General features: G+C 38.0%; 1 protein-coding gene across 6 annotated transcripts in view; it reads left to right on the top strand.

The window, feature by feature from the left end:
* ARL15 (ADP ribosylation factor like GTPase 15) overlaps positions 1 to 16,035 on the top strand; it is a 274,201-nt gene that overhangs the window by 58,814 nt on the left and 199,352 nt on the right. The window contains exons 1-2 of one of the 6 annotated variants that reach the window (XM_027709331.1): positions 3,347 to 3,438; positions 4,036 to 4,092. The exons of 4 other annotated variants lie outside the window; for them this stretch is intronic. In XM_027709331.1, coding sequence (XP_027565132.1) covers positions 3,424 to 3,438; positions 4,036 to 4,092 — 72 coding nt within the window. In that variant the 5' untranslated portion in view covers positions 3,347 to 3,423. Of the gene's footprint in view, positions 1 to 3,346; positions 3,439 to 4,035; positions 4,093 to 16,035 lie in introns of those variants that run through there. One more of the 6 variants, XM_027709332.1, reaches the window with a different exon arrangement.

Raw genomic sequence — 16,035 nt, 5'->3', positions numbered from 1 at the left:
TAACCTACCCTCCTTAGCAAACATTTGTCTCTCGCTGAACTAAGACAAGCATTGAAAGAGAGTATGAAATTATTTTGTGTGTCTTTTATCCTTGAGAACTGTATAAAAAACTTTGAGGAGTTTAAATTAGAAATGTTATTAATGGAATGTGTTAGAGGGCTGTGACATCTTGTGCAGAAAGAGAAGCCTTGGAGTTACTAGTTGGAGTTCAGTACACAAGCTTAGCAAAGAGCAGTTCTGGTCAAAGTTCCTTCTACCTTTCCTGTAGTGTAGTTGTATGTGCTTTTGGGTACCCCCATGTTCTTTAAAGCACATAAACACTAAGAATTTGTTTCAGGCTCCATACATATAGGTGCCTTAAAACCTGCATATTTTATATAGTTGTGTTGCTAATTTTGCAATTTTATGCACTGAAAAGATGCGGATAAGAATGGAGGTGGAAAAGCTTTTGCCTGGAAGATCCAGTTATTCCAAGTGATTACTGGATTGTATCACTTTGTAAATAAGCAGAAGGGCTTCTTGATCTTTGCTTTACTAAAGAAACATATCGCCTGAAAAAAATCCTCCTAACATTTTGCTTTTCTCATGTTGCTTTCTGGTTTTGTGGTCTTGGAGCTATACTAAGTGCTGTGATTTATTTAGGATTACGGCACAGCAAGTTGAGGTCGAGGTGAGTATTTCTGGTGGTTGGCAGAATTGAAGCTACCACCTCCTGCGGTTCTGTCAAGTGTTGAGCCTTTTATATCTTTTCTGAGGAGCTGATTGGGATCCCCTCCCCCTTTTGCGCACCAAGGTTCTTGGGGCTAGTGCTTTCAACTCGGTGCTCGCAGCTTTGAAGTCATCAGTTGCAGAACATGGTCTAATTAATCTTTTCAAAAATGTGGTCTCTTGTAAATATTATGACTAGGGATTTAATTTTGTATTTACTGAGGGAATAGATGTTAATTAAAACAATGGCTTTGTACAGTTGCAGACTAATAACGTGTGCCTGTGGCAGAGCTGTATGAGATTTTTTTCTTGTTTTAAACACTGAATACTGAAAATATTTGACTGATATTTGGACTGATAGCTGAATGCTTGAAAAAATGGACAGAACAAATGCTTGTTGTGAATGAAAGGTTGCACAGCTGCAGGCAAGACATCTTTCTAAGTCATTATGTCCAGCCACGTTTTTACAAGGTATGATTAAAATAACAAAGTCTTGGGTGAATATGAAAGTTAACCATGAGTTTAGTTTCCGATGGGAGAAATTACTTAATGTTTGTGAGATGACTCTTTGCCTAAGGAGAAGGGTGAGTATTGGCATGTTTGGCATATTTGACCTGATGACTCCGTTTTTCACTTTGGACATATGAATTCACTTCTGTGAAGAATTAGTTTTTGTAGAATTGTATCAAATAAGAGATCTTTCTTTCTTTTGTAGTATTTTTAGGTATATTTTTACTTTTTTTCTTTTATTTTCATGCTTACCATGTAAAATCCTTTCGAAAGCAGCAGTAATCTGTAAGTAAATTAAATGCAAATTCTCCAACAACTGTTTTGTTGCCCAGTTGTATGGTCCCAGATGAGTTGTCAAACCAAAGTAATGAAAGATTACAAGTATCAAGAATAAACTCCTCATTGTAGCAACAGATTATCACATATATTTAATTCAGTGGTCAGATGATAGTCTGTAGGATAATATCACTAAACTTCTAATTATGTCAAATCACTGTCACTTTTTCAGGGATTAAACTGAAATAGTATTGGAGAGGGGATGTAAATTTTTGGAGGTAAAGTTAGGTGAATATAAGAGAAATTAAGCGCTGGGATTAATGACCCTTTTTAACATGTTAGACTGTAGTTTATAGGTATTATCTTGGAGGCTTGAAGAAGGGATTACTTTGATTTGTCTTTGGGAAATGCATAGAGGAAACATTCATTAGTACTGTATGTGACAGTAGGATGGGGAGATAATTTTAGAATTCATGCCTTATAGCCTTGTGGTTTCAGAATGTTGTCAGTAGCAAACCCAATGACAGATGAGTAAGGTAACACAGGCGTATCTTGCTTTACTCTACTGAAGCAAGGGTCTACAGGCACCCAATGGGGAATTTGAACTGCAGCTTAGTTCTCCCACTAATGTGTAGCCTTAAAGTACTGAACAAAAATTAAAGAAGGAAAACAATTTGTTATGCTCTGCTAATCTAGAATAAAAGCAAACTGTATACATTGAGAAATTGTAATGGTTTGCTGCTGCTGCATGTTTACTTTTCTTGCAAGTGGAAATAATAATTTACTTAAAGTTGTGTCTGCCATCAGCATAAAATATGTCACGATACTGAAAATATAAATCACTCTATGTATCACCCTATGTTTAAGTATGGGCTTCAATTGCAGCAGACTCAGGTTAAACATTAGGAAGCTTTCTAGTAGAGAGGATAATGAAGCACTGGACTAAATTGCTTGGGAAAGTCATCCATGCCTGGAACCTTTGGAACAAGGTCTGCAAATACTGTCAGGAGAGGTAATGGTATGGTTTATAATCCCACCCCACCACTTTGCGTAACATTGGATTTCTCAGAGTCAGTGCCTATTTCTTGGGATTTTTTTTTTTCTGGGAGAAACTTGGGGCACATAACTTGGCTGTTTGTTCTTACAACTGAAAAAAAATTCCTTGCAACTGAAATGATGCTTTGAATCAGCATTTCCTTTTCAGAAATAATACGCTAGATTGCTTCCAGTAAGAAAAAAAAAATCAACCATGCTATTGAAATTCAGGTCTTTTGTGCTGTGCTTTTTGACTTTCAGTGAAAGTCAAAAGCTTTTAGGCAGTTCAGTGAAATAGTGTGTTCAAAATTTAGATTAACCGGTTACAGCAAAAGAAAAATGTTGCTACACATTTTTTCTATTATAATTACATATTTTCTATATTCTATTATAATTAATAAGGTCTCTTTTTTATATCACACTTCTAATTAAATGGGAATTTCAATTGCAGGGTTTTTTGTGTTTTGTTTTTTGGAGGGGGAGAAGTTAGAAAGCAGAGACTGAAAAAAAATGTTTTGACTGATACTGTTTGAAGTCTGTCTCATCCAGCACTTTATCTTAAAATACCTGCAGATGATGTTTGAACTTGCTAAGTAGTAAAAATATTCCAGTTGATTGCTTTAAGTTTTGCCTACAGTGACTTCTCAAATACCTTATTTAAAGTAATTACTCTTCTGAATAAATCATTGTAAGCCTGGTTTATTATACGGGATCATATTGCAAAAATGGCAACATATAGTAGTTTTTATTTTGGTATTGGAGACTCGCATTTATTTCCTGGCTTCTTTATGCTAATTAAAGAAGACTTTTTCATCTGTTTCATCGGAAATTCATAGTCCGTCCTCAGCCTCTCCGGGTGACTGCAGAAGACATAGAATTGTGTCATCACAACAGATGAGCGAGTTGAGGGTAAAAACTTTTAATATGATTATTCACAGCTGTAAGAACAGATGAAATAAAATATTCAAGAGATTTCTATTTTGAACATGACAATATCAGAAAATTAAGAGTAAGACTTCAGAAATGTGAGAACATTAAATTATATGCATTATTTTGGTATATAGAGGAAGAAAGTTTCAGTGATGGAACAAAGAGAGAACTGTAACATTTAAACACAGATGCTCAGTCTACTAGGAAGCCAAAAAGCACTCCATTAAAATGTCTCTTGTAGGTGGTTTTTAAACTAGAGTAGATAAAAATAAATGAGACTGAAAGCTTACATGGAAATTGTTAATGTGTTCAGGCATTTTGGGGATCATTAGGTAGTTTGTGGCCCATAATGAAATACTGAATTAGTGAGTTGTAATGCTGTTGGCAGCTGCTTCTGTATGAAAGGTAGTAAGTATCTGCATAATCTGAATTTATATGGCATTTTTCTCGTGTTGTTTAATACAACCTTGAAGAAAAACGATAAGGTGTATCCTTCAGGGGAGAGGGGAGAGATGGGAAGAAAGTAATTCTTAATAAATAGCATTCTTGGTAATGTCTTTATTTTAATTCCTTTAGACTATGTCTGAATGTATCCAGCTCTCATTTGCTGTTTGTAGAATTGGCATTTACACGGTAAGGCAATGTTTTAACTAACTATTTTGTTGTTAGTGTTAATGCCATTTGAGTGAAAAGAATTTGTTTAAGTTTTTTAGGGCTGAAATTGAGTAATACAGATAGCAAAAGGTATTTGTCGTACTAATTTACATAAAGAGACTGCAGTATGTTTTTGTCCTGTCAAAGATTTACTAATACCAGAATAAAAAAAGTATTCTCCACTTTACTTAAAGAGGTAAAGAAAAATTCAGCCAACATCTTAAGGTATAAGAAAATCTAAAATTCATATGCATCAGTTGCTGAGAATTCTTGCCTAATGTAATTGCTGAAGGGTTTGTGTACCTTTGCTGTTAAATATCTAAAATGTATGAGTAATGTCACATATTGTTAGCTAAATGCACATATTGCAAGCTTTGTCTGAAGAGCCTTAATATATTCCAAATGCTGTTAAGTTAAACTTCCCAAACATTATATTAAGAAATGAGGTTTACTTCAAGCATATGTCCCAAATATGCTTATTTTTTTTCTGCTCCCAATTGTTCCAATTATTGATGAGAACAGTTAGATGACTGGGGTGTTTCATAGAAACATAGAAGAGTGTGTTCTTCAGATCATGCTTCATATCCTGGAGGTTTTGGAGCATGAGTGCTGCTCCTTCTGTTAACACCTTTCAGGATGCAGGCTGGCACATGCCACTTCGTGTTTGATTAGAATGTACAGTCAGAAGTGTAGGTGAGTTTTGAACAAAAGTGATGAGCATTATATGCCATCAGTAAGTCTTACTGGAGGACAGAATCACAAAGCTTAACATTTGCTTTTGTTCATAGAATTTGGTTGCCTTAATATCTGCTTGAGGTTTTTTTCCCATGACATTTGCCTGTGTGATGTTTTCAACATTTGAAACTCTAGTTTCTAAATGGTAGAAAATAACAGATTGGGGCAATATGGACAAAATACTCATGGAGGAAAGCACTACTTGCAAAATCAAAGACATATTTTCCTGTGGTATTTAAGTTTCTTAGGAAGACTTACTTTCTAAAAATCCTGTGCGATAAGAGAAATTTAAATGAAGGATCAGAGAGGGTTACAGTATGAGGTTTTCATGGTTGCAAGGTACACAAACTGTCTGCCAACTCTTTAGAAGGCTATAGTAAGCTGCTCAAATTAATTTGAGGGAATGTCCAAGTATAAATGTGTGTGTATTGCAGATCTGGGTGTACGAAGGTACAATGTACAGCAAAATACATACTCTGACAATAATTTTTTGTTAGTTTAAAATAGATTAAGTTGTCTGTATACCACAGTGCACAGCTAAGTGGCAGTTAGTAGCTGCGGTTATAGTGATAGTTGTGTAGCTGGTATCTCACTGTGAACTTTTGGGCAGCAAAATACTTAATTTCATCAAATGTTTTAAATTGAAAAATAAAAAGGACTGCCTTCACATATGAAAATGCTGAGAGAAACTGATTTCATTGACTGCTGGTACTTAACGAAGGACAGTAAGGAGGATGATGATGAATAGGCTTCTAGAGTATCCAGAGATGCACTGTTGTGGCCACAGTTGTAGAGGCAGCACAATGGTCCCGTGAAAAGTGCATTTGAAGGCTAAAATAGTTCCTTTAGGAAAGTGTTAGGTGCAGAGAATACTTGCTTATATAAGAATGCCTGTCATTGGAAAGGTGAGTTTCAGATGATTTAACTGGGAAGTGGGCTTGGACAGCTTTGATATCAGAGTAAACAGAGAGGCCTGCTGAAGTGAGCTATGCAGAAATGCAGCATGATAGCTCCTGCCTGTGTTCCATGCCCTGCTTGTAACTCTGCTAGATTTGTTGCTCAGGTATGTGAGCAGTCTGGCAGCTAGCAAGTATTGTGGTCCATACTGATATCAAAAAACAAAACACAAAACTCCAATTCATATTTCCCTTTTAATTAATTCCTTGTGTTGTGTTCTTTCTGCTGCATGTTGTTTTGCAGATTATTTTAATAGATTTTCTTTTTGCTAGTTGATTGTTTTATGTGCAAAATCTAAGGAGTCTCCAGGATTCCAGTCCTTAGCAGCCCCATGTTTTCAGTTTTACTGTATTACTTGGACACTTCCTGTTCTGCATGTCCTCATTGTACAGTACTGCAAGTATCTTACGAAGGCTCTCAGTCCTTTGGACTACAGACATCTCAACTGTTAGTCTGTTATCAAGCTACTTATCAGTAACACTCTCAAGCACTCATTACTTCAACTGTACTATGCCATTAAATAGGCTTCCTGTTTTTATGGTATATATGATTATGAGATGGAAGGGTTTATATAGTGATCCATGGCAAAAGAGCCTGTGATGCCTTCAACTACCATAACTAAGAAGACAAAACTTTGTTGTCTTGAGCTAGGAAAAACATACATCTTTGCAAGAGTACAGAAGGAGATATAATGCCTATTTTGGGGGAATAAACCAAGTGAGGTTACTTTGAAGCATATACCCTTGAAGGGCGATAGAAGAAAAGCAAAGCTAGTTAGGGTAAAAACTGTATAAATATTTGTAAAGATCTGAAACTCATAGATGTGTATCCTGAAAGGCAAACATTATCACAAACTCAAATGAAAACTTTTAGGATTAAGAAATCACTCAACCAATGACAATAAACTCAATTTCCTGCATGTTTCACACAGCTAGTAGCTTCTGGCAGAACTACCAGTTTTTCAGGTGTCTGTTTCTGCTTCTTCCACTATACTAGTGTCTGTATCAGATGTGTCAATTGGATGTGTGGGAACAGGCAGATAAATTACTTCTTGAATCTTCTTGACTGTGGAGATTGTAAGCATATGGCAGATTGTAACTAAGCTTATCATTATGTTATAGTTTATTTCCTTTTTGTTTCTGAATTAGTTTGACCGGGTAAAAATCCCAATAAAATAATGATGGCAAATTCAACATACATGAACTTCAGAGGAAAAATGATCTGAATTTTTTTGTCTTGAAAAGCAGTTTTTATGATGGAACATTTGCCACCTTTATAGATACTTCGGAATCCATCTCAGAAACAGTGTGCATGATTGTATGCCTCCACATGTTCTCTGGAAGGTTCTCTGATATTCTGTACTAGGCTTTGAAACTTCTTTCTTTTCAGCTGTTTGCATATAATTTTAAGCTTGAACAGGGGTGTCTCTGTCTGGCCCTTAAATATGACTTCAGGAACACATGAAAAATAATTTTCACATTACTTATTGTTTTGGATAGCAAAGCAAGGACAGAAGCCTCTGCAGAGGTGAGAACGCAAAAATACCTAAGGAGACTTAGTGGAAACATGGTCTTCTGCTGCTATACATTAGAAGGAAAAATACTGGAAAATAGCATTTTCCTGTTTCAGGAAATTATAAAGTAATAGTTTCCCTTGGTTTCAAAATGGAGCATCATTAGATAAATAATTTTGTTTAAAAACAATTTTGTCTAACAAAAAGCCCTCTGTAGAGCTTTCTTCTTTCAGATGCTGGGTATGGCAAAAATGACACACTGTAGCAGCATTGCATCAATGTTGGCATTTTCTTTCTGAAAATGATGAGTAATCAATATTTTGGTGTTGGTAACCTCTTGCCTTGAATTTGCACAGTGAGATGTGGAAATAAATTTTTATGGCTGTACTTTCTCTGGTTTATATATGGTAAGTATAGTAAATGATGCAAATGTACTTTTAGTTTTCTGGTTTACATTGAACTTACTTACATTTGCCTTTGTTTATAATAATAAATTGATGTTGAAATGGTTTGACTGGAAACAGCTGTTGTGCTGAGGAATTTGTCTGACGTTAGAACAAAACAGAAATAACATTTACTGATGAAGTCGTGGAGAGGAAACTTTTAAGAGAAGAGAAACCAAGGCAGTAACTAAAGGCAGCCATTGAATAGGAAGTAATCATGGGAGTATGTTTGGAAGGCTGTGGAGCCAGCCTGTGACTTACAGTATGGAAAGCTTCCTGTGAGATTGTTCCTGCTTCCCTTCCCTGACATGGTTTCCCATTGGAAAATGCTAAGTTAAAGTAATAACAGAACTCATATAGCATATCCTGTCTGCTCCTCCCTTTCCCATGTCATGTTCTTGACCTGAGTAGCGAAACAAAGGCACAAAAGTGCAGCAGGAAAAAATCCTTTTATGTGCTGCCCTCTGGGAAATGTGTATAATCCCATTCACAACCACTGCTGATATTCTGTGGGTAGACTGTTGGAAAGGTGTAAATGCTTTTAACTTCCACTCTAAAATAAAAGGTGCTTGCTGTCACCAGAGTCTTGACAGTGACTTGCAGGAGGTGGGACTGTGCCCATTTTGTTGTTGCAAATCTGTAGTCAAGCTGCTTGAACCTGACTAGTTGGGATTTGCAGTGCTACCAAACAAAACATGAGAGACTGTTCTGAGCATGTATTGCTCTGTGCATGTGAATGTTAGATATAATGTACTGTACTCACATTACTGAGCAGCTTCTCCTTGTGGCCAGAGCTCATGTGATCTGTGAAAAGAGCTCAGCAGCTTGATCCAACCAATGCTGCTGTGACAGCATTGCTTCCCTGAGCTACTAACTTGATGTACACTGTATTTACAGCTCTTTGAGAACCTCTGACAACTAGTAATTGATTTAACTGCGACAGGTATGGTTTGCCAAATCAGCCAGTTGATTTTTGCATAATGTCTGTTTGACAAACGTGCAGGTTGGAATAGAGCTTTGTCCTGGACTAGGGAGTTGTGTTCTTCTGATTTGTCTCTGCCATCCTTCCTGCTCTAGAAAGCAACAGTGTTGTTCCACAGACCATTAGCTTTAGGGAGGGTAAGAGGAAAAGCTCAGATCCTCATTACAAAAAGTCTCCAATCTTTTCTGTTCAGACAAGTTGTTGTGCAATTTGCATTTATCAAAGCTGTGTTGTCAGTTATCCTGTACATAAGTGCTGTTTTGCTTCTTTCCTTTGGAAGTCAGGATTCCTAATCCTTAATCTTGCTGTCTTTCCAGAAAAATGTTGTGTAATGTCATGACAAAATGTTGTGTTTTGCCTTCAGTGGCTGTTCCACATGAAAGATTACCTACTCTTTTTAGGCTCAAGTGATGCAGGGGGTGATGGCATCATGAGCATGGAATTTTTCTGGTGGCCTCTGCTGAACATCCTCTTTTTTTGTGCAGTTTGCAAAGTAGCTTCTTTAATTATTAAAAAAAAATAGTTTTAAATTAATAATAGATTTAAAATGTAAATTGTAAGTGCATTGCAAAGAAAAGACATTCAAAAATCTGACAATCTCCTATGAAAAATATGATCTGTTTGAAATCTCAGCTGCCCTGAGGCTGTGGACTCGAAAAGGTAGCAGGGGTCATGTTGAATTAGTGGCAAGTGTACAAATCTAGTAGTTAGCTGTATAATATTAATTACAGAGAGGGTGAAAAGACTAGAAATGGCTCTCTAGCGAAAGTAAATGTTTTCTTTCACATTGTGTAATCCAGAGACTATGTATAGCAATGAGGCTTGCAAAAAAGCAAGTTAATTTGGAAGGATCCCTGGACTCTGACTGGTCAAGTCTAGGTTGTGATGAAAGATTGTGCCCTGTTTTTCATGGCTAGGCTTCGCGAACGAAGATTTGGGAAGGGCTCTACCCACGTTTTTTGCAGGCGCGTTGGTGGCTAAAAAGGCCAATACGAGAAAGGCAAGTCCGGTTGCAAAAGGCACAGCAGAAAGACTCCTTGGATGGTATATTCTGCAAGACTCGATTCTTTCTGCGTTGTCTTTTCTCCTCAAGGGTGATCCTGCGTGCTTTCTCAAAAGCATCAGCGGCGTTATAAATGGACTGTCTCCAGGCCTCCCGATTGGAGGCCAGAGTAGACCAGTTATGGTGATCAATATGCCCGAGGCTGAGTTGTTGTTTCAGGGAGTCCTTGTATCTTTTCTTCGGGGCTCCTCTCTTGCGGCAGCCGGTGGCAAGTTCACCATAAAGCAGGATCTTAGGGAGGCGGTGGTCCTTCATCCTGGAGACGTGCCCTGCCCAACACAGCTGCGTTCTCAGTAGCATGGCCTCAATACTTGTGATTGCTGCCTGTTCAAGAACAGATGTGTTGGTTACATAGTCTGACCAGTGGATGTTTAGGATTGTACGGAGGCAGCGTTGATGGAAGCGTTCTAGGAGACGCAGGTGGTGGCGGTAGATGACCCATGATTCGGAACCATATAAGAGAGTTGACAGCACAATGGCTCTGTAAACACTGATCTTTGTGCTTTTCTTCAGGTGTTTATTACGCCATACTCTTTTATGGAGTTTTCCAAAAGCACTATATGCCTTTGCTAACCTGTTGTCTATCTCCCCGTCAATCTTAGCATCCGAGGAGATGAGGCTGCCTAGGTAATTGAACTGCTGGACTGATTTGAGTTCTGATTGGCCAATGGTGATGTGGGGATGATGGGGGACTTCCTGAGGTGCAGGCTGATGTAGAACTTCTGTCTTCTTTAAGCTGACTTCCAGCCCAAAGAGCTCAGCAGCATCTGCAAAGCAGGATGTTAAATGCTGCAGGGTTGCTTCTGTGTGGGCAACAAGGGCGGCGTCATCAGCATAAAGCAGCTCCCGGACAAGATGGTTTAAGGTCTTGGTGTGGGCCTTCAGACGCCTTAGGTTGAATAGGCTTCCATCAGTACGATATCGAATGTAGATACCGTCCTGATCATCGAGGTCTGCCATGGCCCTTTGGAGCATCATGCTGAAAAAGACTGTGAATAGGGTAGGAGCGAGAACGCAGCCTTGTTTCACACCATTAGTTATTAGAAAGGGCTCAGAAAGTGTGTTGCCATATCTGACTTGGCCGTGCTGATCCTCATGAAGAGAGATGATCATTTGAAGGAACTTGGGGGGACAACCTAAACGTTCCAAAATCTGCCATAGACCTTTTCTGCTCACAGTATCGAAAGCCTTGGTGAGGTCGACAAAGGTTACAGGATGAGCTCGTTAGCCTTCTGGCAATCATCCTAGGAGAAGGACAACTCTTATCCCAAACCCGGGCAGATGGAGCTCGCTTAGCCCCGTAAGGCCATCCATCTAAGAGAAGGTCACTCTAATCAAACCTATGTCCTGAGGACCTCGCTGCCACCGTCCAAGCTTGCTCGGCCCTGGCAGATGAACCTTAGGATTAAAGGGTGGGTTCAGTTCCGCGCATACTGCTTCTCACCTAAAAAATCCATTGTGCAGGCTTGAAGGCTTCAAAGGTCTCTATGTAACCTTTGTCGACCTCACCAAGGCTTTCGATACTGTGAGCAGAAAAGGTCATTGTGCCCTGTGATTATGCTAAAAACTGCATACGCTGCTGTCTGCGGGAATGCAGTCACATCCTCTATCTTATACCATTGTACAAATAAGAATATAACAGTTGATTTGCAAGTGGAAATAGCAAGCAACAGTAATATATACCACTCATAGTATTTTGCATGCAGTTGTAGTTTTTTTATTGTTCTGGTTTTTGTCACACTCTTCCCAAAAGTGGTGTTGCTTTTGAGTATGAATTGTAAAGTGTTTCTTATTGGTCTGTATTTGCCTTGAACAGCAGCTGGAAAACCAGAGAGCATTAGAACTTATATTTCTTGCGGAATAATTATGTTTTTTACAAGATGTCATATTACAGCAGAAGTGGGAAAAGTTTGTTCTGCAGATCTTAAACTTGTTTTGATACTATGAGCTCAAAAGTCTGTTTTCCTTAGACTGATAGAAGATTGCTTTTTCCTGTGAACATGCTTGCACTGTATCCTGAGGACATTGGTGATACGTTTCCATTATGATTGCTACTGTAAATAGTTCAACTTTGTTTTCTGAAGACATCCTGCATTTCAAGAATAGGTATCTTTTAAGGAAAGAAATCATAGAAGTGGAAGTAGATGAAAAATAAATAAATAAAGGAAGTGCACCAAGTGCCCCAAAATTTCATCTGTTATGAATTAGCTTTTTTTGGAAAACTCACTTCTAATTCTCTCTATTACTATGTGTCTGGCCTTGGTGTTTTTAATTTTTCTTGTCACCATAAAGTTGAAAATGTTTTCTCAGTTGTTGAAGTTTGTTTGCTTAATACCTTGCTGCTACAGCTTCTTTATAGTCTGCTGTCTTCAAAATAGTTTGAGATTGTGTTCATGTGTAATTTAAGCCATAAATGCTTTTGGAAAGGCTGTTCTACAGCATCCCATAGATACTTTTAAAGTAAATAGTGCTTTTAGATCAGCTTTCTACTGCAATGCTTATATTTTGATCAGTTTGATTATATTGCACACAAATCATTAAACTATTTATATTCCATCACCTTTGAGTGCCACTTCATTTTTGTTGGCAAGGATTTATATAGTACAAAACGGTATTGAATTTTTATTGGGTTTATATTGCTGGGTATTATGTTGTTTAAGAGTAGAAAACAACAGTGTTTAATAGATGTCATAATTTTGTACTGTGGTTCCACTGGTCTGAATGTGTATGAATATACATACGTAAATTTCAAAAGGTAGCTTTAAAGTAACTAGGTGTTATTAGTATGCTGTTCTGGGCAATAGACTTTTAGGAATTGGTCACGATGAGAGAGGTGATGTCAAGGATGTCTGTTGTCCTGGAAACTAGAGGCTACATACAGCTGTCACATGGTGTTGTGACCAAGACTTTAAAATTCTCTTTCTGGTATTGTCACAATTGCCTGTGTGAGTGTAGGCAAACCTCTGGTACCTCTGCTTGTAGCAGTGTTTGTTCTAAGGCTTCCCAAAGTTGCAACTTCAATTTCTTAGCTGTATTTAATATTACCAGTTAAAGTGCTAGACTTGCCTTGTTTCACTCAACCCTTCTGACGTCCTCTTCAAGACTTCTGGTTACTGATATCAAGATTTGTGTTTCAGATGCTTTTGCCTTGCTCTTATATAAAAGAGTTGTGCGTTGTTTTTTTCCCAACTTGAATTTATGAATGAACCTACTAAGAGAGAGGATCACAAGAGCAGCTTGGGTCATATTGTGGGATGTTAGAGGGAGGTAACTCTTGGTTTCAGTGGTTCTAAAATGCTTTTCATTGTGACATCTCATTTCACTTTGAATAAGAAGATGACTCCGAAAAGGATCAAATGTAGAAACAGACACCTTAACATACCAGATTAAAAAGCAATGGCTACAGCAGCATGAGAGACCCAAATACTGGACCTCAGCCTCACAGGAAAGAATAATATAGGGGTCATAAAAGGAAATTCTAAATCCAAACAACCCATGAATAAAAAGGTCAAAATTTATGTTAAAAAAAAAAAGGAAACACAACTAAAAAAAACCTCTGAAAAACAATTGCTGGGGAATGAGCTGTGCTGAGCTGATGAAAATATGAGGCTCTAGGACTATTGAGTAATGAACAAGAAAACCACAATAAAAGAAACTGAAGTTTTAGGTGTGTGTTGTGCTGAGCCTGTAATGTGATATTAATTCATCTTTTATAAGCTATCACCGTTCAATAAGAATTTAGTCGATGGTAAATCAGATTCAGATGGAGAATATGAATAAAGCTCTTGGTAAGTACGAAATATGAATGTGTTTGGAAATACCACTAGAACTCGTCCTCATGATGGTTTTTATTATTCTGTCTGCTTGTATTCCCAAATCTCACAATAGTGGCTCAACTTTCAAACTTCCTGGTGAGACACAAGCTACTTTGTTTGTGAGCAGAGTAAACTGACATGTAAAATGCAAACAATTTACTGATATTCCACAGCAAGTTCTAGACAAGATCTTGTGGTTCCGAATCACAGTGCCTTGAGCAATTGGCGTCTAGACATTTGAATACTTGCATTAACCTTCTGCTCTTTTTACTGTTGAAATTAGAACATAAGTAGAAAAAAAATCTATTGTGATTGCAAATTTGTTTGTGAATTCTAGCATGGGATTCAGAAAAGAGAAGCTTGTTTTGTGGCTTCTTTTGTAGGAGTTAGGGATTTTCCCTTTTAAAATCCTGTCATGTAAGAAGCTCTTTCTTGAGCTGTTAATTTGCTCAAATTCTTGAATATTACTGCAAGGAATGCCACTGATTTCATGTTGTCTACTACTCTGTCCTCTTTCTGGCCCCTATCTGGCCTTTACAAGGCTTCTTTAGGTGATATAGATGAGCCAGGTAAGCTGACATCTTTTTTTCTCTTAGCATCCGATTCTACTGAAGTAACCTTTTTTTTTCCCATGCTGTGATATTGTGTGTGACCAGGGTTCAGGATTTTCTATTTCTGATTCCCTGTTCTCTCATTGCTAGAATATTTTTGTTAAAAAAGCCACTTGTGTTATATTTCAGCATGTGTATTGCCTGTTTACTGTAAAAACTGTTGCAAGGAAGGTCTTCTTAAGAAGGAAAAGGTATTCAGTGGAGGACTGAAAAGAGAGCTTGTAGCAAATGTGGTGCCAAAACTTTTAGTTATTTATAGAAGTTATAAGTTTTTACTATTATATGCTCAGTATGTTGAACTATTGCAGGTCTCTGTGTTGCTGTTTAGGCACTAGACATAGCTGTATTCCTTAGCTCTTAAACTGACTTAAGTAGATTTCTGGTGGCTTTGTCTGTGTTTTGTACTGAAAACAGACTGCTTACTTGAAGAGTAGGCTTTGAGTCTTAGTGGAGCTTTGCAAGAGTTACTTGGGATATCGAAGAAGGTCTTCCTGTAAAGGTCTTTTTCAAGGTCTGTTCTGGGTTTTTCAAGGTTGAAATGCTTCCTTTTAAAAGAAGGGCATAATTGAGAAAAGTGCTTTATAGGCAGGTGAATTAATGGATTTGTGTTGCTGATGCAAGGCTTCATGGCACAGATTCATGAAGTATAGGAAGCCTCAGAAACAGGAAGTCTCCCTTGATGCACAAATGTCTTTGCTTTTCATGGTCACATGATAAAATTACAACAAAAAGAGCTGAAAAAGTGAGAGTCATCTAACTAGTTCCTGACTCAGAAGTAGGATGAACTATGACCAAACCAGTTCTGACCAGACTGCTTCTCTAAAAAAACCCATCAGATTCCATAAACTCCTCTGGCATGCTCCAGATGCTACTTGATTGTGTCTGATTCTGAGCCCCTCACTACAAGAAAGACGTTGACATGCTGGAACGTGTCCAGAGAAGGGCAGCAGACCTCAGAAAGATTCTGGAGCACAGGTCCTATGAGGAGAGGCTGAGGAAGCTGGGGTTATTTAGCCTGGAGAAAAGGAGGCTCAGGGATGACCTTATCGCTCTTCACAACTTCCTGAAAGGAGCTTGTAGTCAGGTGGGGGTTGGTCTCTTCTCCTGTGACAAGCTGTGTGATAAGAAGAAATGGCTTCAAGGCTGTGCTGGGGAGGTTTAGGTAGGATATTAAGAAAATTTGTTCATGGAAGGGGTGGTCGAGCTTTGGAACAGGTTGCCCAGGGAAGGGGTTGATTCACCATCCCTGGGGGTATTTAAAAGACTTGCCATTGCTGGGTTAATGCTTGGACTTAATGATCTTTTCCAACCTAAATGATTTAATGATTCTGAGGTTCTTTCCTCTGAAGAGTAGTAAACTTTGAACAAAAAAAAAGCATTGCAAATGCTTCCATCATGGTATAGTAGTTGGCTTACAGGGAATATGAATTGCTATGAAATTAGACTTCAGACCTTAACTAGTTGTATTCCATAGGATCAAAGAAAGGCTTGGGTTGGAAGGAACATTAAAGATCATCTAGTTCCATTCCCCTTGCCATGGAGAGGGGCACCTTCCACTAGACCAGGTTGCTCAAAGACTTGAACACTTCCACTTCCAGAGGTGGGTATCCACAGTTTCTCTGGGCAACCTGTTCAAATTCTCACCACCCTCACAGTAAAGAATTTCTTCCTAACATCTAACCTAAATCTCTGCTCTTTTAGTTTAAAGCCATTGCCCCTTGTCACTCTCCCTTTTTGTTTTGTTTCTTTTTGTTTTGTTTCTTTTTGTTTAGTTTCTTTTTGTTTAGTTTCTTTTTGTTTAGT

The sequence above is a fragment of the Neopelma chrysocephalum genome, unplaced genomic scaffold (genome assembly GCF_003984885.1).
Source record: "Neopelma chrysocephalum unplaced genomic scaffold, ASM398488v2 Primary Assembly neopelma1_96770, whole genome shotgun sequence".
Taxonomy (NCBI): domain Eukaryota; kingdom Metazoa; phylum Chordata; class Aves; order Passeriformes; family Pipridae; genus Neopelma; species Neopelma chrysocephalum.
This window is presented reverse-complemented; position numbering and strand designations above follow the sequence as displayed.